General features: G+C 37.0%; 1 protein-coding gene across 1 annotated transcript in view; it reads left to right on the top strand.

The window, feature by feature from the left end:
• The window catches only part of SLC30A5 (solute carrier family 30 member 5), a 35,556-nt gene extending 16,904 nt beyond the window's left edge, over positions 1 to 18,652 (top strand). Inside the window, exons 5-16 of the mRNA XM_046000576.1 lie at positions 603 to 690; positions 2,921 to 3,008; positions 4,200 to 4,276; positions 4,522 to 4,692; positions 5,370 to 5,658; positions 5,833 to 6,041; positions 7,063 to 7,220; positions 8,116 to 8,245; positions 11,593 to 11,794; positions 12,432 to 12,658; positions 15,927 to 16,055; positions 16,885 to 18,652. Of these exons, the coding sequence (XP_045856532.1) occupies positions 603 to 690; positions 2,921 to 3,008; positions 4,200 to 4,276; positions 4,522 to 4,692; positions 5,370 to 5,658; positions 5,833 to 6,041; positions 7,063 to 7,220; positions 8,116 to 8,245; positions 11,593 to 11,794; positions 12,432 to 12,658; positions 15,927 to 16,055; positions 16,885 to 17,055 (1,939 nt within the window). The 3' untranslated portion in view covers positions 17,056 to 18,652. The remainder of the gene's footprint in view (positions 1 to 602; positions 691 to 2,920; positions 3,009 to 4,199; positions 4,277 to 4,521; positions 4,693 to 5,369; positions 5,659 to 5,832; positions 6,042 to 7,062; positions 7,221 to 8,115; positions 8,246 to 11,592; positions 11,795 to 12,431; positions 12,659 to 15,926; positions 16,056 to 16,884) is intronic.
• The last annotated feature ends 4,674 nt before the right edge of the window (positions 18,653 to 23,326 follow it).

Here is a 23,326-nt window from a genome sequence, read left to right as displayed (position 1 = left end):
GGAGCAACCTTCTAAGTGTTTACTGGTACACATACACAAGAAATTGATGTGCTATAATCCTTTTTTTTTTTTTTTTAAGATTTTATTTATTTATTTGACAGACAGAGATCACAAGTAGGCAGAGAGGCAGGCAGAGAGAGAGAGGAGGAAGCAGGCTGTCCGCAGAGCAGAGAGCCTGATGCAGGGCTCGATCCCAGAACCCCGGGATCATGACCTGAGCCGAAGGCAGAGTCTTTAACCCACTGAGCCACCCAGGCGCCCCAATGTGATATAATCCTATAAGTTATACCATTTCAGCTTTTTTTCCTTTTTTTTTTTTTTTAATTAAATTAAGTAGGCTCTATGCCCAACATGGTACTTGAACTGACCACCAAGATCAGGAGTGAGGTGCTCTACCAACCGAACAAGTTACCCTAGTTTCAGCCTTTCTGGGGTAGATAAGGCCAGAAGATAGATTATTCCAAAGCAATTGTCCCTATTTATTTTTCTCAGTGTTTTGTGAAATCGAGGAGAAATACTTATTTTCTCTTAGTGCAGTTGAATTCATGCTTTTCGGTGAAGATCAGATATATTTTGTGAATGATAATGTTGTATTTTTATAGGACTTTGCTGCTATTTGAACACAGTGATATTGTTGTCATCTCACTACTCAGTGTTTTGTTCACTAGTTCTGGAGGGGGACCAGCAAAGGTAAAATTTTCTGTTATTAGTTACTTGAAAATTGAAAGTTATGCATGTGAAATATTATCCAAACCAATTAAAATCTTTCACCATTTAAAAGAATGCAGGGGCTTTTTCTGCTAATTTTAACTTTTTCTTACAAACTTTTTTTTTTTTTACTTATTATTCTGAAATCATCATATATCCATAGGAAGTTGCAAAAATAGCACCAAGAGTGCCCTTCACTCAATTTCAGTGGTAATTTCTTAACCAACTCAATTACACTATCAAAACCAAGAAATTAACATTGGTACAATCCATAGACCTTATCAAGACACTGAACAGATTGATCACCACAAAGATCTCCATCATGTTGTACCCAAGTCTCTTGCCCACCTCGTTTTTAACCCTTATTCATCATTTTTAGAAAACACTTATGAGCACTTGTTATAAAGTCTGATGGATATTTACCCAACATTTTGCCAACTAGGCCTTATTTATCTTAAGTAATTTAAGTATTATCCTTTTTTGGTAAATGAGTCAAGAATCTGCAATTCCAAGTTTTCGTATCTACAGTATTTTTTTTTTAAGATTTTATTTATTTATTTGAGAGAGAGAGAGCGTGAGAGGCGAGGACGTCAGAGGGAGAAGTAGACTCCCCATGGAGCTGGGGGCCCGATGCGGGGCTCCATCCCGGAATTCCGGGATCATGACCTGAGCTGAAGGCCGTTGCTTAGCCAACTGAGCCTCCCAGGCGCCCCAGTATTTCTTTTTTACTAGATAGTTTGCTGTGCATGGTGCATTGTCCCAGAGGAAAGGAGAAATAAAGACAAATAAGACGTAGTAGTCCCTGTTCTAAAAGGAGCTGTTGAAGCTAAGTAATGGAGGCTGATGAATAAAATTAAGTGAACAAAGTAACATGCCAGGTAGAGCAGAGAGACTACCTAACCCATAGATTTCAAATGGGATAATTAATATTAAAGCAGATGCCACTATTTCATCTCACTCATAGAGTACTCCAAAATAAATGTCAAGTAGGTTGAAGTATTTTGTCAATAAAAATATATAATATACAGTAATATTAGTATAGTATAATAATATGTTAAATACATAATGTGTAGTATAAAATACTATACGTAAATGTGATATACTATAGTATGTAAAATATAAACAGCCATAAATGTGTATAATATATAAAACATCAATACATATATAATATAAAATGTAGATGGATAATTAACTACAAGCAAAGAACTTTCTGAGCATAAAAGCAGTGGGGAAGGGGTGCCTGGGTGGCTCAGTGGCTTAAGCCTCTGCCTTTAGCTCAGGTCATGATCTCAGGGTCCTGGGATCGAGCCCCACATCAGGCTCTCTGCTCAGCAGGGAGCCTGCTTCCCTCTCTCTGCCTGCCTCTCTGCCTACTTGTGATCTCTCTCTGTCATATAAATAAATAAAATCTTTTTAAAAAATTTTTTAAAAGTAGGGGCACCTGGTGCTTCAGTGGGTTAAAGCCTCTGCCTTTGGCTCAGGTCATGATCTCAGGGTCCTGGGATCAGCCCCATATCGGGTTCTGACAGACAGATCACAGGTGGGCAGAGAAGCAGGCAGAGAGAGAGGGGGAAGCTTGTTTTTTTTTTTTTTAAAGATTTTATTTATTTATTTGACAGAGAGAGATCACAAGTAGGCAGAGAGGCAAGCAGAGAGAGTGAGAGGGAAGCAGGCTCCCTGCCGAGCAGAGAGCCCGATGCGGGACTCGATCCCAGGACCCTGAGATCATGACCTGAGCCGAAGGCAGTGGCCTAAACCACTGAGCCACCCAGGCGCCCCGGAAGCTTGTTTATGTTACTATTAATACTGCACATTTAGGGGTGCCTGGGTGGCTCCGTCTGTTAAGCGTCTGCCTTCAGCTCAGGTCATGATCCAGGGTCCCGGGATCAAGCCCCACATCGGGCTCCCTGCTCAGTGGAGAGCCTCTCTCTCTCCCTCTCCTGCTCCCCCTGCTTGTGGGCTCATGCGCGCTCGCTCGCTCGCTCGCTCGCTCTCTGTCAAATAAATAAATAAAATCTTTTTTTTAACAGATAAAATCTTTTTAAAAAATACTGCAAATTTATATTGTATAGTAGAAGGGCTTTAATGTGAGATGTTATTTTTCTTTAAATATTTATTTGGAAAATAATTTTTCTTTAGCATTTGTATAGTCATGGTCTTAAACATCAACTCTTAAAATAGCCATCCTTGCTAATATTTTCTTCATTTTCAGACAAGAGGGGCTGCTTTTTTCATTATTGCTGTAATCTGCCTATTGCTTTTCGACAATGATGATCTCATGGCTAAAATGGCCGAACACCGTATCCTTTTACAATAGATTGAAATAATTTAGTCTTGTGGAAAAATAGAAGACTGGCAGAATGGGACAAGAAGAAGGATTGAATTAAAGACAGTCATGAAAAAATAAAAATAAAATCAGTCATGAATGAAACTTCCATGGATTAATGTAGGTATTCAAATAATGAGTAAATTTATTCTAAATTAAGTATTTTATAGCATTTCCATCAATATTTTCTACAGGGACAGTGAAAGACTATTTTAGAATATCTTAGTGCTTAAAAAAAATTTTTTTTTGACTTGTCAGTCAACAAAATCACTCTGTTGGCTCCCTTGTAACAAATTTAATGATTTAAATGCTTAATTTAGAAGTCAATTGCAATTATTAAATATAAACTTTTTTGAAATTTAATGAAAAATCTTTGACATCTTCTTGCCTGAAAGAAAAAGCTGAGTTCCTTCACCTGGTAATCACTCTCTAAACTGTTATTTCTAGTCGAGCTTCCACTACTATGTAACCCCAGCTTTCCAGTCAAATATGTGTACTCATTTTCCTCTACAAACAGACATGCCTTGTTCTTCCTGTCCATACACCTTTGCCCACTCCATTCAGCTGACCTTAGAATACCAGTTTTGATTCTTCTGGTTACTGATACTGTCCTAAAGCCTGTCATTTAACTAGTAACAGTTTACTTTGTTACAATGAAAGAGAGTGGTGTGACTTTGCAGAACAGGTTGCTTGTGATATGCTTGCTACTTGCTTTACTGAGGTTTATGTGGTTAGTGATTTAGAAACAGATTTAGGACTGATTTGACATACTCTGAAAGAGCAACCTTAATTTCATGACAGTAGTGGTCCAAGAAGTTCCTTGCTCTTGTCCCTTTGTCGTACCTACAGTATACATGCATGTCACTTTTGGAGGTTGACTTCTAAAATTTAACAACTGTTTCTCAAGGGCTATTCTAATTGTTTTGGAGACTATATATATATATATATATATAGGCCACTCCAATTTGTAAATCATTTCCCCAAATTAAATTTTTAATTTTTTTGTTTTTAAGGGCAATAAACTATTGGCAAGTAGTCAGGTTTGCGGCCCCCAAGCTAGTCTATTGTCAGCCTAAAATAATGTAGCTAAAATTTTAGGAGGACTTCAGGTTTCAAAGAGTTAATATTTGGGATTATTTTTTTTCCTTTACTGCAACTCACTTAGCTGAAGGACATCATGACAGTGCTCTAACTCACATGCTTTACACAGCCATTGCGTTCTTAGGTGTGGCAGATCACAAGGTATGTTCTTTTCTTTGTTCCTAATGTGATCGAGAGATTGTAAAAAAGTAGAGCAACTATAACTTTAAAAGTGCACTTGAAATAAGTTCCAGTAGTTTACAGTACTGCCTGACATTTAAGAAGTTCAGTAATGTGGGGTATGAAAGAGAAACATTAATAGCTCCATTTCTTCAAATATTATGTATTTAAGGATTTAAGCGTTGGACTGTGTGTTTCTAATGAAACTTATCTAATTTTACTCATAGGGTGGAGTATTGTTGCTAGTACTGGCTTTGTGTTGTAAAGTTGGTTTTCATACAGCTTCCAGAAAACTCTCTATAGATGTTGGTGGAGCCAAACGTCTTCAAGCTTTATCCCATCTTGTTTCTGTGCTTCTCTTGTGCCCATGGGTCATTGTTCTTTCTGTGACAACTGAGGTAAGAGTAGGAATTTATTGGTAATAAGTAAAATGATTTGCTCTTACTTAAAAATTTTAGTTCAGTACATTGTATTTTATTTCACTTTGAGCTTACAAGTATCTTAAATTATCATTGCTTTTTATGACAACTTTTGGAAAAATTTTTGAGTAAATTTTACTGTTTATAGAAAATACAAATCAGGTACTATTACATTTATATATTCATCCCATTCCTGTGGCCCAAAGGAATCAACTAAAGAATATGTATTTATTTTAGAGAGAATGGGTGATCTGGGGGAGGCGCAGAGGGAAAGGTACAAGCAGACTCCACGCTGAGCCTGTTGCAGGGCTTGATCCCACAACCCTGAGATCATGACCTGAGCAGAAATCACAAGTCAAATGCCTAACCAGCTGAGCCACTGAGACGCTGAAGATCCTGTTTAATAGTTACTGTGTGTTACAGACAAGGATTGTGGGTCACCTAGAGTTTATATAATCATTAAACCATAGCGCTTTTATTTTTAATACTTTGGGGGTTACTGGGAAATATACTAATATTTTACAGCTCTTAGCATTTTCTGAATCATATTGAGTTAGAATATTTGTTTAAATATAAAGGGATTAGCTAAAGCATAAAACATGACCTCTGTTGCAGTGCAGTACTAACAATTTATTTTTTTCTTTTTTAATTTCTAGAGTAAAGTCGAGTCTTGGTTTTCTCTCATAATGCCTTTCACAACAGTTATCTTTTTTGTCATGATCCTGGATTTCTATGTCGATTCCATTTGTTCAGTCAAAATGGAAGTTTCCAAATGTGCCCGCTATGGATCCTTTCCCATTTTTATTAGTGCTCTACTTTTTGGAAATTTTTGGACACATCCAATAACAGACCAGCTTCGAGCTATGAACAAAGCAGCACACCAGGAAAGCACTGAACATGTCCTGTCTGGAGGAGTGGTAGTGAGCGCTATATTCTTCATTTTGTGTGAGCATTTTTCCCCTTAGGAAATTTCATCTCATGGATTCTGATGTTGAAATCGTTTACTTAATTTGGGAATTTGTTCAGGGCTTGCATTTAGTGCCAGCAGATGCCATGTTGGTTTTGGTAGCTTAAACTTTGAAAACATTTTTAATGTTATTGTTTTCCCTTTTTTAAAAGCTGCCAACATCTTATCATCTCCTTCCAAGAAAGGACAGAAAGGCACCCTAATTGGATATTCTCCTGAAGGAACACCTCTTTATAATTTCATGGGTGATGCTTTCCAGCATAGCTCCCAATCGATCCCCAGGTTTATTAAGGAATCACTAAAACAAATTCTTGAGGAGAATGACTCTAGACAGATCTTTTACTTCTTGTGTTTAAACCTGGTAAGATTTTTATATATTTGTGACATTTCCTAAAAGCTACATTTTCTTTCAGTAATAGGAAGATTACAGGATCATATTCAGACTACTTAAGCAAACCATTTCTGAGGCATTTTAGATGCATTAGTTTAGTGTGCTATTTTATTTTATTTTTTTAAGATTTTATTTATTTATTTGTCAGAGAGAGAGCACAAGCAGGCAGAGTGGCAGAGAAAGAAGCAGGCTTCCTGCTGCACAAGGAGCCCGATTCGGGACTCGATCCCAGGACCCTGGGATCATGACCTGAGCTGAAGGCAGAGACTTAACCCACTGAACCACCCAGCCCCACCCCCGCCCCGAGATTGCTAACATTTTATAGCCTAGTGTATTAAGTTCTACAGACATGAATGAAACTATCTCTATTTCAATAATTTATAAGATGAACATATCTGATATAGTATCTTACAGTTTTTTTTTTTTAAGATTTATTTATTTGTCTGAGAGAGAGGGCATGCACAAACTGGGGTAGTAGCAGGCAGATCAGGCAGGAAAGAAGCAGGCTCCCCACTGAGCAAGGAGCTGAATGAAGAACTTGATCCCAGGACCCTAGGATCATGACCTGAGCCAAAGGCAGATGCTTAACTAACTGAGCCACCCAAGTGTCCCTGTCTTACAGTTTATATGAAATGAAATAAAGTGGCAGTTATATCTTTTAAGAAAGGTTTGCATAATAAAAGGTGGCTCAGTTGGTTAAGCACCTGCCTACTGCTCAGGGTCCTGGGATTGAGCTATGCACCTGGGCTCCTTGCTCCGCAGGGAGTCTGCTTCTCCCTCTCTCTCTGCCTATTGCTCCCCTGCTCGTGCTCACTTGCTCCCTCTCTCTTCCTCTCTCTCTCTCTCTCTCTCTCTGTCAAATAAAAAAATCTTTAAGAGGTTTTTTTTTAACTAAAGGGTTAAAATTCTCATGATTAAGTTCTGTTAAATCTCTTGAGACAGTATTTCCTAACATATTCCTCCCCTGTTTTTCTTTATATTTATTTTTTAGCTTTTTACCTTTGTTGAATTATTCTATGGCGTGTTGACCAATAGTCTGGGTCTGATCTCAGATGGATTTCACATGCTCTTTGACTGCTCTGCTTTGGTCATGGGGCTTTTTGCCGCCCTGATGAGTAGATGGAAAGCAACTCGGATTTTTTCCTATGGGTAGGTACACTGACCATCAAGGTGATATAATACAATGGAAAAATCTAAGGGCAAATTCCATCTTAGGGAATAAAATTTTATTACTCTTAATACAAGTAATTAAATACAAGTAATTTTAATTACTTTAATACAGTAATTTTTCAGAGCTTTAGTTTTCTTTAAATTGAAGTAGATATGAGGAAATAACCAAGCATATGATAAACAAGTAAATGGCAGTAAGCTCCAGATTATATTCTCTGACTAATTCCTCTTGTATGGAGAGAACAGAAAATCAGCTAGATTTTGAGCTCTTTGCCTAACAGTTTATTTGACACAGTGGAATGTGCATGGTCATTTGCATCTTTGCCATTAGAAAGAGTATTCAAAAATTGAAGAGGCTATGCATGAAATTCCCTTTCATCAATAATTAAGTTCAACAAATATTGGAATCCTTGATTTGTAAAAAGAATTTTGGTAAGACCTACCCTGAATAGATTGATAAATTCAGCTCTTTCAACTGTAAACATTGTGAAAGATAGGTGAGCCAAAAATACAAATAATTTTGGTACAAAGCAGTCTATATGCTATGACAGGTACAGAGCCCATCAAGGGAGAGCCCATTAAAGGGAGAGAAGGAACTTCTTGCGAAGAAAGGCTTTGTGTAAGGGGAAACGTTGAAGGACTTTTATAAATATTTATATTTATAAAAATATATATATTTATAATTGCAACAAACTTAAGTACAGAAGGACTCTTCCAGCATTAGTATGGTATTTAAAACCTTGGTAATTTTGTGATCGTATTATTTATGTACGTAGTTGAAAATTTGGACTTATATCCTCTTTTTTAACATAATGTTTATACTTCAAAAATATTTGTCATTTTCCTTTTCTAAAAATATATTCTACATTTTTAGGTATGGCCGAATAGAAATTCTCTCTGGATTTATTAATGGACTTTTTCTAATGGTAATAGCCTTTTTTGTGTTTATGGAGTCAGTGGCTAGATTAATTGATCCTCCGGAATTAGACACACACATGTTAACAGTAAGTCTTTATTTTCCTGTTTGAATTTCTATTCATACCCCGTACAGTCTTTTCCATGCTGAAGTTTATTTGTAGTTACTGATTTAGGAAACTTTTATTTTAATTTTTAATTTCAATTAACATAATTTCTTTTTTTTTTAAGATTTTATTTATTTATTTGACAGATCACAAGTAGGCAGAGAAGCAGGTAGAGAGGAGGAAGCAGGCTCCCTGCTGAGCAGAGAGCCTGATGCGGGGCTCAATCCCAGGACCCTGGGATCATGACCTGAGCCGAAGGCAGAAGCTTTAACCCACTGAGCCACCCATGCGCCCAAGATTTATTTATTTATTTGACAGAGAGAGAGATCACAAGTAGGCAGAGAGAGGGGAAGCAGGCTCTCCAACGAGCGAAAAGCCCGACATGGGGCTCAATCCCAGGACCCCGAGATCACGACCTGAGCTGAAGGCAGAGACTTACTAACCCACTGAGCCACCCAGGCACCCCTAAATTAACATAATTTCTTATCTTGTCTTTATATTTACGCCGCTGACTCAGGAATTAATCCTTTTCTCTGATATTTTAGTTAGAATATTATATGACAGTCTAAAACCTACAGATTTCTTTCTGACTTATTAAATGTTTTTCTATGAAGATGTGCTTTATAGGGGTGCCTGGGTGGCTCAGTTGTTGAGCGTCTGCCTTTGGGTTGGGTCAGGGATTGAGCCCTGCGTGGGGCTACCTGCTCTACAGAAAGCCTCCTTCTCTCTCTGCCGTTCTACTTGTTTGTGTTTTCTCTGGCTATGTCTCTCTCTGTCAAAAAGATCGAGCCCCGCATCGGGCTCTCTGCTCCGCGGGGAGCCTGCTTCCCTCTCACTCTCTCTGCCTGCCTCTCTGCCTACTTGTAATCTCTCTCTGTCAGATGAATAAATAAAATCTTTAAAAAAAAAAAATCTAAAAATAAATAAAAGTAAACTCATTTAAAAAAAAAGATGTGCTTTATAGATACCTGAGGAAATTTGCAAAATGTTAGAGATAGAATCAGAAAAATACTATCATTTTAAAGGCTTTACTTTGTTGATTGTACTACTGCTGTAGTAGTTCATAATGTTCTTCCTGGACCTTCAAACCTTTGCATATGCTATTTCTAGTAGTTGGCATGCCCTTCCCTCACATCTGCCTTCCAGCCTTTGTCAGGACTTTGTTGATATGTCTCTTCCAGTGAAATATTTTCCCTTAATCCCTCTTTTCAGAGTGCCTGGGTGGCTCAGTCATTAAGCGTCTACCTTCGGCTCAGGTCATGATCCCAGTCCTAGGATCGAGCCCTGCAACAGGCTCCATACTCCACAGGAAGCCTGCTTCTCCCTCTCCCACTCCCCCTGCTTGTGTTCCCTTTCTCGCTGTGTCTCTGTCAAATAAATAAAATCTTTAAAAATATATCCCTCTTCAAAGACTTTTTTGTAGATTTCCCTTTCTCAGTATTCCTGTTATATCTTGCTTTTTTTTTTTTATAGCAACATTGATTTATAACCCTTTGTCTTTCTTCCACAACTAAAGATATAAGTGAAGTATCTTTAGGACCTGAATTTTCTCTCATTAACACTTAAACTAGCACCTGGCTTGTAGTAGGAAATCAGCAATTAATTGTTGGATGACTATAAGCAGTTATGAATCTGGTTGCTGGAAGCATATATTAATAAAATGCTTTGATTACAGTTTAGAAATATATTTTGAATTTTAAATGCTTATATCTTTTGTCCTCTAATATTTGTTACAGAAATTTTTGCAAAACATATTTGCACAGATTTGTAAAGGTGCATGATTCCTTGTGCCTTTGCTCATAATGGTGATAAAAAAAATGTCCATCAAGGAAAAGACTAGTTAAATAAAGAAATAAAGCTGTCATTCATAGGATACTGTATAGCCAGTAAAAAGAATGAGGCATATCTATATACACTGGCATGAGAAATACTTAGAAACTGTACTAAGTTAAAAAAAAATTCCAAAGCAGCATTATAATGTCATACTATTGTTGGTTTTAAAAGGTGTTTATATATGTATTTTAGTATGTGCATAGAAAGTACACCATTGTCTCATTGACTAATTTTGGGGGGTTTAGATGCTTACACTTTCTACATTATTTTTTTCTGATGAAATCTATACAAATGAAGCATTTATTATTAGAGAAGAAATATTTGAGATGATAGTCTCTTTATGTAATATTTGATTTTATTCAAAATTTAGGAACCATTTTCAAGTTCATAAAGCTAACTAAAATTTTAAAATCTGACAGATAAATGGTCTGAGCCTCAGTAAGAAGTGTGTAATTTCCATACATGTTTACTAAAGTAAATCTCTTGTCTTACAATCTTTGGAAATTAATTTGAATTATCTGTCCCCATTATTTTTATATATTCTTTTTATAAATCAAGTGGATTTCTCTAAAGGAGAAATTGTAATGTATGTAAATTAAGTAACACCCTGAACATCCAAAATCATTTTGTGAGAAAGGATAATAAAGGGTAACTTTGTTTATCCTTTAGGGTGTTATGTGGCATTATTAAATCAAGATAATTCCATTCACTTCTTTTTAAAAAAAAAAGGTGAAAGATTACTATTACATGTTTGTTTTTCCATTATACCTTTTTTTTACTTTGGGAAATTTTACTATGTTTTAAGAAACACAGTAAGATTATATGTATTTGGAATCCACTAGTTAGTAAATTATAATCATTGCCTTACAAACTGAAATTCATCTGGTAATATAAACAAGATTTTAGCTAGAGTGCATACTTGCTCTAGTAAGCAGTACTTTCAAGCTCTATTTAAATCAAACAAAACTCTAACTTAACTTATTCATAAACTATGAATCAGGTACATGTTCTTTATTGATTAAAGCAAGTCTGAATTCCTCTACTTGACAAAACTTTGCTATTTGAAAGTTAAAATGTTTCTTCTAAAATATTCTAAAATCTGCTTTTTTAAAAATTTTGGATATTGTTGAGGGAGACAAACTATTAGAGACTCTTAATCTCACAAAACAAACTGAGGGTTGCCTCAGGGAGGGGGGTAAGGAGAGGGTGGTGGGGTTATGGACATTGGGGAAGGTATGTGCTATGGTGAGTGCTCTGAAGTGTGTAAACCTGGTGATTCACAGACCTGTACCCCTGGGGCTAATAATATATTATATGTTAATTTTAAAAAAAGATTTAAAAAAATTTTTTGGATATCCTTATTGAACTTAGGTTTTACCAAAAATACTTTGAAAACTGTAAATAGAAAAACATATTTAGATAATACAGTAGCTTTTAAATAACAAATATATTTTTTAAATTACAAATTTAAAAGCTTTCTTTTCTCCTTTTACTAGCCAGTCTCAGTTGGAGGGCTGATAGTAAACCTTATTGGTATCTGTGCCTTTAGCCATGCCCATAACCATAACCATGGAGCTTCTCAGGGAAGCTGTCATTCATCTGATCACAGTCATTCCCACCATATGCATGGACACAGTGACCATGGGCATGGTCACAGCCACGGATCTGCAGGCAGAGGCATGAATGCTAACATGAGGGGTGAGTCCTTGCCAAATACTGTCCTATTTTTCAACTATGTTCTGAATTGACACTGTCTTATTTTTATTAAATATTAGGCTTCTTACAGTTTTATTTTGGAAAAACACTCTGTGGCTTAAAAAAATGTCTGAAGTCGTCTGCTGTAGAAAATGCTCACATTTCTTCATAAATGTCAATTTTAATCAGATCATTGTATTATAGAGTCCTTTTCATAGTGACATTTGCATAAATATTATTTGGAAGGGAAATACTATGTCATTATGAACTTTCACTACAAAAGAACCAGGAAATTTTTATTTTACTACAAAATATATAGAGGAAGTATTATTTACTGTGTTGAATTATTTGTTGTGACTGTTTAATTTGGGTATTGTCAGAACTTGGCTTATATGTGATTTCTAGGAAAACCACACCATCATAAAACTCACCACTCTGAGCTGTAGTTCCCTATATCTTTCTCTTTTTACCACTGTGCCGTGAATTCTTTGAGAGCAGTGACAATGTTTTTTGAGGGTTTTTTTTTAAGTACTATCCCCTAGCAGAATCAGGTGCATAGTAGGTACCCAGTATTATTTATAAAAAGGATAAAAGATCCAGACGTGTTTTAATTTTTAATGTTTTCATATTTTATTTGTAGGTGTATTTCTACATGTTTTGGCAGACACACTTGGCAGTATTGGTGTGATCGTATCCACGGTTCTTATAGAGCAGTTTGGATGGTTCATTGCTGATCCCCTGTGTTCTCTCTTTATTGCTGTATTAATATTTCTCAGTGTTGTTCCACTGATTAAAGATGCCTGTCAGGTTCTACTTTTGAGACTGCCACCAGAATATGAAAAAGAACTACATCTTGCTTTAGAAAAGGTACTGTGTGGGGGCGCCTGGGTGGCTCAGTGGGTTAAGCCGCTGCCTTCGGCTCAGGTCATGATCTCAGGGTCCTGGGATCGAGTCCCGCATCGGGCTCTCTGCTCAGCAGGGGGCCTGCTTCCCTCTCTCTCTCTCTGCCTGCCTCTCTGCCTACTTGTGACCTCTTTCTGTCAAGTAAATAAATAAAATCTTAAAAAAAAAAAATTTAAAAAAAAAAAAGAAAAGAAAAGGTACTGTGTGTAATTTCTTCACTATATTTTTTCCTTTTAATACAGTATTTGAAAAAGTAGTAATAATAATAAGTAAAATAGCATTTGAAATTGAGTAAGTTGACTCAACTAGAAATGTGCAAAATATGAATTAAGAAAATACAGTTTTATTTAAAAGACATAAAAAGGTTTAGTCGATTAAGCATCTGACTCTTGATTTTGGTTCAGGTCATTGTCTCAGAGTTGTGAGATCGAGCCCTGCATCAGGCTCCATGTGGAGGCTACTTAACATTCTTAGTCCCTCCCCACCCCATTTGTGTGTGCACGCACACTCTTTCTCTCTTTCAAAAGTAAATACATACATACATACACACATACCTAACTAACTAACATACATATAAAATAGGGAGTGAGGGGCACCTGGGTGACTCAGTGGGTTAAGCCTCTGACTTCAACTCAGGTCATGCTCTCAGGGCCCTAGGATTGAGCACTTCATCAGTCTCTGCACTCATTGGGGAATCTGCTTAAGATTCTCTCTCCCTCTCCCTCTGCACCTCCCCCCACTAGTGTGTGCGCTCTCTCACTCTTGCTCTCTAAAATAAATAAAAAATTTTTTTTTTTTGAGCCCCAGCATGGGGCTCAAACTCACAATCCTGAGATCACAGGTTCTACTGGCTGAGCCAGGCAAGCACCCTCATTTTTTTTTTTTCCAAGTAAGCTTTACAACCAACATGGGGCTTGAATTCATGACCCTGAGAAAGAGAACTTGATACCTTTTTTTTTTTTTTTTAAGGTAATCTCTACACTCAACGTGGGCCTCAAACTCACAACCCCAAAATGAAGAGTTGCATGTTCTTTTTCTTTCTTCTTTTAATTTTTTTTTTTTTTTAAGATTTTTATTTACTTAGGGTGCCTGGGTGGCTTAGTTGGTTGAGCATCTGCCTTCAGGTCAGGTTGTGGTCTCATGGTCCTTGGATCAGGTCCTACGTTGGGCTCCCTGCTTATTGGGGAGTCCACTTCTCCCTCTCCCTCTCCTGCTTTCTTTCTCTCTCTGTCAAATAATAAAAACCTTGGGGGGGGGGAATATTTTTATTTATTTATTTGAAAGAGAGAGTAGAAACAGGGGTAGCAGCAGGCAGAGGGAGAAGGACAAGCAGGCTCCCGCTGAGCAAGGAGCCCCACATAGCACTCAATCCTAGAACCATGGGATCATGACCTGAGCCAAAGGCAGATGCTTAACCAACTGAGCCACCCAGGCACCCTTGCCATATCATGTTAAATTAAGATCTGCTGACGAAAAGTTAGTATCTTGAATATTTAAGCAATAACATCTTAACCCACTGTTTTCATAAATTCGTGACGTTTTCTCACCTACATCCTACTAAAAGGGAAAAAAAAGTTTTATTTCAAAAATACTTTATGCCCATTTTGGAAAACTTCAAAATATTTTTGTTTTGTTTTGCCTTGTTTTTATTTAAGGACTCTCTGCCACTAGTGTGGAGCTTGAACTCACATGTTCTGCCAACTGAGCCAACCAGGCACCCCATCTTCAAAAATATCTTAATATGGAAAACACGTTTTCTTCCCTGCTCAGAGGAAAGAGTCTGCTTCTCTCTCTCAAATAAATAGTAAACAAAATCTTTTAAAAAAAATTTTAAAGCTATTGGGGCGCCTGGGTGGCTCAGTGGGTTAAAGTCTCTGCCTTTGGCTCAGGTCATGATCCCAGGGTCCTGGGATCGAGCCCCGCGTCGGGCTCTCTGCTCAGCGGGGAGCCTGCTTCCTCCTCTCTCTCTGTCTGCCTCTCTGTGATCTCTGTCTGTCAAATAAATAAATTTAAAAAAAAAAATTTTTAAGCTATTTTGAAAATAAAAATGGCAAAAACTGTTCTGTACTGCTTTGCAAAATTTTCCCCATTTAGTTATGTCATGTTGATAAATACTGTCATACTTTTTTTTTTAAGATTTTATTTTATTTTAATCTGACAGACAGAGATCATAAGTAGGCAGAGAGGGAGGCAGAGAGAGAGGAGGAAGCAGGCTCCCCGCCCAGCAGAGAGCCTGATGCGGGGCTCGATCCAGGACCCTGGGCTAGCGACCTGAGGTGAAGGCAGAGGCTTTAACCCACTGAGCCACCCAGGCGCCCCCAGTCATACATTTTTAATGCATGTAGTGTTACAGTGTATGCAATATCTGTAACTTAATCAGTTCATTTTTAAACATAGAGGATATCTTTTGAACATGTTTATGTAACCATTAATATATGAACGTGTGTATAAATGTGAGGAAACCAGGTAGTCCACTGAAAGTATCCAATGTTTAGAAAAGGCACAGTACGGGTGCCTCGGTGGCTCAGTGGGTTAAGCCGCTGCCTTCGGCTCAGGTCATGATCCCGGGGTGCTGGGATCGAGTCCCGCATCGGGCTCTCTGCTCAGCGGGGAGCCTGCTTTCCTCTCTCTCTCTCTCTGCCTGCCTATCTACTTGTGATCTCTCTCTCTGTCAAATAAATAAATAAAATCTTTAAAAAAAAAATAAAATAAAAAATAAAAAAAAGAAAAGGCACAGTACCTCTTAAAGAGGTGAAAATGGGTATGCAACTGTTGAGTGTAAAGACACCTGTAACCCCCATTCATTTCCCTGACATCATTCCCATTTCAAAATATTTTAGGCACCTTTACTTCAAACAAGTTATCCCTTTCTTTTCTCACTTCTTTGCTCTCCTTATTATCTTTTTACTAAATCAGCTTAATAGTGGTTTCTTGGACCAAAAAGTTTGCTTTCTGGTTTTTGTGGGGTTTTTTTAAAGATTTTATTTATTTATTTGACAGACAGAGATCCCAAGTAGGCAGAGAGGCAGGCAGAGAAAGAGAGGAAGAGAAGCAGGCCTCCTGCTGAGCAGAGAGCCCGATGCGGAGCTCAATCCCAGAACCCTGGGATCATGACCTGAGCCGAAAGCAGAGGCTTTAACCCACTGAGCCACCCAGGTGCCCCAAGTTTGCTTTCTGTTAAGTAAATTAGCTTTTTAAGTCCATTTACATCATCTCTCCTTTTACTCGACAGATACAGAAAATTGAAGGATTAATATCATACCGAGACCCTCATTTTTGGCGTCATTCAGCCAGTGTTGTGGCAGGAACAATTCATATACAGGTGACATCAGATGTGCTGGAACAAAGAATAGTACAGCAGGTGATAATCTTTTGTCGTTAATTAAAGTCATCTTATTTGAGTTAATTCATGCAAAAACTGGGACACATTATAAATTGCACAGTTGAGTAATGATTTATCTGTTCAAATACACCAATCTTTAAGCTGTTCAAGGATAATATCTTACTTTTTATGTCTAGATTTGTTTTCCAGCCCAAAATGGCTAAAATAAGTTTTAGAATAGTACAGCAGGTGATAATCTTTTGTCGTTAATTAAAGTCATCTTATTTGAGTTAATTCATGCAAAAACTGGGACACATTATAAATTGCACAGTTGAGTAATGATTTATCTGTTCAAATACACCAATCTTTAAGCTGTTCAAGGATAATATCTTACTTTTTATGTCTAGATTTGTTTTCCAGCCCAAAATGGCTAAAATAAGTTTTAGTGCTTAGATGACAGGCTTAAGTGAATGTAAAAAAATTTACTTATGATCCATCTTGGCTCCCAATCAATTATCCAGAAATAAATTATTATAAATACAGATTTAGATTAACAGTAATTACAGTCAAGTTGGCAGCATTTAACGCTGTGATTGGAAGTAAGGATCAAAACAGTTCCTATATTCCTATTCTAAACCTACCATATTAGAAACAAAAGCTGTTTCACTTTTCAAGTTTGAATGTCAGGTCAGTAATTTACTGGCCGTCTAAAGAAATATAGCTAACATTTGACAAAATAAATAATAAATATTACTCTGAGGATTATCTTTGACTATCTGTGGCTATGAAAAAATGTAATATCAGTTATAAGATAATGCACTAAATGTATTAATCTAAATGCTTTAAAATGTATGGGTTTTGATAACAGGTTACAGGAATACTTAAAGATGCTGGAGTAAACAATTTAACAATTCAAGTGGAAAAAGAGGCATACTTTCAACATATGTCCGGCCTAAGTACTGGATTTCATGATGTTCTAGCTATGACAAAACAAATGGAGTCCATGAAATACTACAAAGATGGTACTTACATCATGTGAGATAACTCAAGAATTACCTGTGGGATATGAACAATGAAGATTAATTTACTCGGTATTTATAATATTGCCAGAAGGAAGAAAATTGCACATAATTGTACAGAAACATTTGCTGTATTTGAAAAAAATTCTAAAGCTCCCTACTATTGGATCAAGGAATCTTTCTTAAAGGAAATTTAAATATAGAATGAAGCATTAATTGTACAAGTAAAATAATTACTTGAATTATGTGTATAACAGGAATCTTAAAATTTGAGTGAACATGATGTATCACATCATCTTCAAAAATGAACATATAATGATGGATTCTAGTGAAGACCAAAATTAGTTGTGTGTTTACTTTCTGTCAGAAAGCATCTCCATTGTAAATAATGTATTTACATGTTTATTATAAAGACCCAAATGAAAAATTTTTAATTTTTTGCATAGCCCTAGAATAAAATAGGAATAAAAGTTCTATATTTATGGATTTTCTGTATATAAAACTGGTTTCTAATTATAACTTAAATCCATTACGTAAAAGCTGTTTTGCCACTTTAAATGTAAACTAAATTATTTGGGAGAAACCAACCACGGAAATGAGACAAGCAGTAAGAATAGGGAAGTATAACATTATTGATGTATTACAAAAACCAACCACTCTGTAAAATAAATTTTTTTACTTTTGGTAATATTTGCAAATGAATAATTACTTTATTAGGGTAAAAAACTTATACTAAGTTGTGTGCATGTTATTCGATCACTTGTCTTCTTCCTCTGAAGTAGAATATTCCATTTCTTGTCATGCATCTGCCATTCCAAGTTGCTTGTCAAGCTGGGATCCAAGCAATGTGAGGGTTCTCATTTTTCATTTAGCTCCATATTTTATGGAACAACCAGTTGAGAGAATCATAAATAATGTCAACTCACATTTGAATTTTCTGCCTTAAACACAGCTTCTTTTTTTAATTTCTGGAACATGTGGATCTATAAGAAGTATCAAGGAATAGATAGTTATTTTAAATTTAGTAAGTAAATCTTGTCCATAAGTACTTGGGCTCATGAAATCAAAATATCTACCCTGTAACTACTTTCTATAACAATATCTAATTTATATTTTTTCATTTCCAATTTAAACTGAATGTATAGTCTGAAAAAATGTATGATAAAGAGATCTATAATAATATATGCAGTTTTATGAACACCAAAGAATGTTGTTCAAAAGAAACCTTTGAATACCTATTTATAAGCATTTGAATATTTTCATTCATATAATAGGAATTTTGATAAGTAGGATGAATTAATTTTAGTATGGGTGTTATTTTTTTAACTATACCATAATGGCAAACATGTATTGTAAATCATATTTTTATCTTAACAATTTTAATATGTGAGAGGTTTTAGAAATTTGTTACAAGTTATTTTGATATTCTTTGTCTTATCCTTACACATTTTCTGGTCCAGAATCTTCAATACATAATTAAAATTTTTGAGTGGTGGGAAAATAATTGCATATTGATGTTTTAATGCAATTTTGGTATGTTAAACAATTTTTAAGTAGATAGTACAATACATATTGCATCGTTATTAAAATTGCCATGTCCGGGGCGCCTGGGTGGCTCAGTGGTTTGGGCCGCTGCCTTCGGCTCAGGTCATGATCTCAGGGTCCTGGGATCGAGTCCCACGTCAGGCTCTCTGCTCTGAAGGGAGCCTGCTTCCCTCTCACTCTCTCTGCCTGCCTCTCTGCCTACTTGTGATTTCTCTCTGTCAAATAAATAAATGAAATCTTTAAAAAAATAAATAAATAAATAAATAAAATTGCCATGTCCTAGGAGGCATATAACAGCAGAAAAATTAAATTACTGTGATGAGAGATAAGGCAAGACATAGGGCATGGGCTGAAGGGGATGCAGATTGGATGTAGGGAAACCAATAGTGTTAAGAGCACCAGGGTACAGGTTCTAACTCCTACAAGCATTGTGACTTCAGGCAAATCCTTCTCTGGGTATCTTTTTTTTCCCCTGGTACATAAAACCAGAATAAAATTTGCTCACGTTCATAGGATTATGAGGAGCAAAAGGAATGATGTATGTGAGATGAATTGAAAAAAAAAATTCTTTTTTTTTTTTTTTTTTAAAGATTTATTTATTTGACAGAGAGAAATCACAAGAGAGGCAGGCAGAGATAGAGGAAGGGAAGCAGGCTCTCCGCTGAGCAGAGAGCCCGATGCGGGACTCGATCCCAGGACCCCGAGATCATGACCTGAGCCGAAGGCAGCGGCTCAACCCACTGAGCCACCCAGGCGCCCCGAAAAAAAAAAAATTCTTAAAGTTGAAAAGGGCTCAGTAAAATTGAGGAGTTGTTGTTATTCTAAACCTGCATTCAAAGGTAGCTTTCATTGATTTGTCTATTTTTTTCTATTAAAATCAGTATCCCAAGAGATAAACTGTATTTAAATTGTATAAATAAGTTCAAAGTAATACCCGAAACAGCAACCTGTTTAACAGTTCATTTGCCCCAAGAAGGGTGGTGGTGGTGGTTTACCACACCTATTAATTTGTCTCCTCTTCCTTTACTCTCCAGCCATTCTTTTTCCCATATTATCAATTTGGGAGCTCATGATTTCCACTTAGAATTAACTTTAGGGATGCCTAGGTGGCTCAGTCGGCTAAGCGGCTGCCTTTGGCTCAGGTCATGATCCCAGAGTCCTGGGATAGAGCCCCACATGGGACTCTCCTCTCAGCGGCGAGTCTGTTTCTCCTTTTACCTTTGTGATCCCTCTCGCTTCCACTCTCTCTCAAATATATATATATTAAAAAATCTTAAAAAAAGAATTAACTTTCCATCTGTTACAGATTTATTACTCCTTTTACACAGATTTTAAACTTTACTAATTTTAATAGAATAATGAAACTAATTATAATTAGATATCTCTAAGGGTTCTGGTTTTACTTTAAATTTAGATGGTGATTCTGCCCTAAAATTTATACTACATTAATGCAGAGATAATTTGTTTTTACTAGTTAATGGTCACATGGTTCAGAATTCAAGAATAAATGGCAAAAAACCTCACACCCCTGTCACTCAGATACACAGCTCTCCTCTCTAGAAATTACCACACTTGTCAGTTTATAGTATATCCTTACAGATACCTTATAAATGTACAAATACATGTATGTGTTTTTCACTTAGAAATTATTCTAGGGGCGCCTGGGTGGCTCAGTTGGTTAAGCGGCTGCCTTTGGCTCGGGTCATGATTCCAGGGTCCTGGGATCAAGTCCCGCCTCAGGCTCCCTGCTTAGCAGAGAACCTGCTTCTCTCTCTCCCTCTGCCTGCCGCTCTGCTTACTTGTGCTCTCTCTATCTCTCTGTCAAATAAAGAAATAAAATATTTTTTTAAAAAAGTAAATAATTCTAAACATTAAAAAGCAGTCCATTTTTTTTCCTTAGCTGCGTAGTAAACCTAGTGATGCAGTTTTTTTGGTTGGTTCCAATGTTTTGCTGTTATAGACTGCTGATAGGAACAGCTTTGCCCAAATACTATTTTGCATATGTACAAATAAATATATAGAATATATTCCAGCATGCAGGATTTCAGAGTCAAAGGGTTTAGGACATTTATAATACACTAAATTGTATTATAGAGATTTTAACAGTTTACCTCCCCTCAGCAATGTTAGATGTCTTAAAATATTTTAAGATGGTGCTTGGCTGACTCATTCAGTAGGGCATGTAAGTCTTGATATCAGGGTGGTGAATTTGAGCCCCATGTTGGGCATAGAGATTACTTAACTGTATAGATAAATAGAGCTCACATAATAAAAATTCTTTTTTTAAAGATTTTATTTATTTGACAGAAAGAAAGCACAAGCAGGGGGAGTAGCAGGCAGAGGGAGAAGGAGAAGCAGCCTCCCAGCTGACCAGAGCCTGATGTAGGCTCAATCCCAGGACCCTGGGATCATGACCTGAGCCAAAGACAGCCACTTAACCTACTGAGCCACCCAGGCACCCCTCACATAATAAAAATTCTACCAGAATTTTTTTTAATTTTTAAGATTAAATTCTTAAAACTTAAGAATTTTAAGGCAAACATTTCTTTTTTTTTTTTTTAAGATTTTATTTCTTTATTTGATAGAGATCACAAGTAGGCAGAGAGGCAGGCAGAGAGAGAGTGGGAAGTAGGCTCTCCGCTGAGCAGAGAGCCCCATGCTGGGCTCAATCCCAGGACCCTGAGATCATGACCCGAGCCGAAGGCAGAGGCCTTAACCCACTGAGCCACCCAGGCACCCCAAGGCAAAGATTTCTTAATAGTCTTAATTCATATGCAAGTTAAATATTCAGAGATTATACATAGATGCTAAACTGATTTCAGTTATAAAACCACTAATGTTCATTTCATTTTTAGAGTGATTTTTCAGAAGGAAATTTTTCTATAAATAATGTGTAATACAATTAAAATGGTAAAATTGGATTTTTTTAAATCAAAAAAAAATTTTTTTAAAGATTTTATTTTATTTTTTTATTTGTCAGAGAGAGAGAGAGAGAGGGAGAGAGGGATCACAGGCAGACAGAGTGGCAGGCAGAGTCAGAGGGAGAAGCAGGCTCCCCGCTGAGCAAGGAGCCCGATGTGGGACTCGATCCCAGGACGCTGGGATCACGACCTGAGCCGAAGGCAGCTGCTTAACGAACTGAGCCACCCAGGCGTCCCTTAAATCAAAATTTTTTTTGTGATTTGTTCCTTCTATGCACAGTACAGTTTCTAAGACAGGTGATCGATATTATATTTTCTGCATGTACAAATACAGTATCCTGTTACTTTTTTTCTTTTCAACTGTTTTTGTTGCGGTACACTTAGGCACACAATGAAATACATTTTAAGTGCTCAGTTCAGTGAAGTGAGGATATGGAGCAACCAGAACTCAGTGCAAGTGAGAGAATGAAATGATACAGCCACTTTGGAGAACTGTTTGCATTTCTTTGAAAGTTAAACATATCTACCCTGTGACCTAGCAGTTGTTCCTAGGTGTTTACCAAGGTTTACCCAAGAAATGGAAAGGTGTGTCACAAAAAGACTTGTACAAGAATGTACATAATCATGATAACCAAAAACCAGAAACAACCCAAATATCCATCAACAAGAAGATGGATAAGTTATAGTATATTCGTAATGGAGCAGTACTCAGCAGTTTAAAAAAATATATACTGTTTCAAAAATATATGTAAATCTCAAAAACACTATGTCAAGTGAAAGCAGCCAGACTCAAAAGAGTTCATACTTTATGATTACATGTACTTAAAATACAAGAACGAAGCCTATAGTGATAGAGCACAGGAAATAGTTTGTATTTTCTATTGTTGTCATAAAAAATTACCATAAACTTAGGTGTTTAACACTAACTGTCTTACAGGCTGTACATCAGCAGTCTAATATGGGTCTCACTGGGCTAAAATCAAGGTGCTGCAGGACTGTTTTCTTTCCGTAAACTCTGGGGGAGAATCGATTTCCTTGCTCTTCCTTGCTGAATTCACTGTTTGTGGCTATAGGACTGATGTCTCTGTTTCTTTTTTTTTTTTTTAATTTTTTTTTAAGATTTTATTTATTTATTTGACAGACAGAGATCACAAGTAGATGGAGAGGCAGACAGAGAGAGAGAGAGAGAGAGAGGGAAGCAGGCTCCCTGCTGAGCAGAGAGCCCAATGCGGGACTCGATCCCAGGACCCCGAGATCATGACCCGAGCCGAAGGCAGCGGCCTAACCCACCAAGCCACCCAGGCACCCTGATGTCTCTCTGTTTCTTTGTTCATGTTCCCAGTTTCTAGAGGCCACTTGTATTCTTTGGCTTCTTCCATCTTCACAGCCAGCAACAATGGGTCCTGTGCTCCTCACATCTCAAATCTCTCCTGTTTCTTTCCCTACTGTTATATCTTCTTCTGACCTACTTTTCTGCCCTCCTCTTCTACTTTTTTTTTTTTTAAGATTTTATTTATTTATTCGACAGAGATCACAAGTAGATAGAGAGGCAGGCAGAGAGAGAGAGAGGGAAGCAGGCTCCCCGCCGAGCAGAGAGCCCGATGCGGGACCCGATCCCAGGACCCCGAGATCACGACCCGAGCCGAAGGCAGCGGCCTAACCCACTGAGCCACCCAGGCGCCCCCTCCTCTTCTACTTTTAAGGACTCATGTGGTTCTACCAGGCCCATCCAGGTAATCCAGAATAATCTCCTATCTCAAGGTCTTAAAAGTACTTTTGCCATGTAACATATTCAAAGGATGTTCATATTCTCAGGTTGTAAGCA

This window comes from Meles meles, chromosome 3, assembly GCF_922984935.1.
Source record: "Meles meles chromosome 3, mMelMel3.1 paternal haplotype, whole genome shotgun sequence".
NCBI lineage: Eukaryota > Metazoa > Chordata > Mammalia > Carnivora > Mustelidae > Meles > Meles meles.
This window is presented reverse-complemented; position numbering and strand designations above follow the sequence as displayed.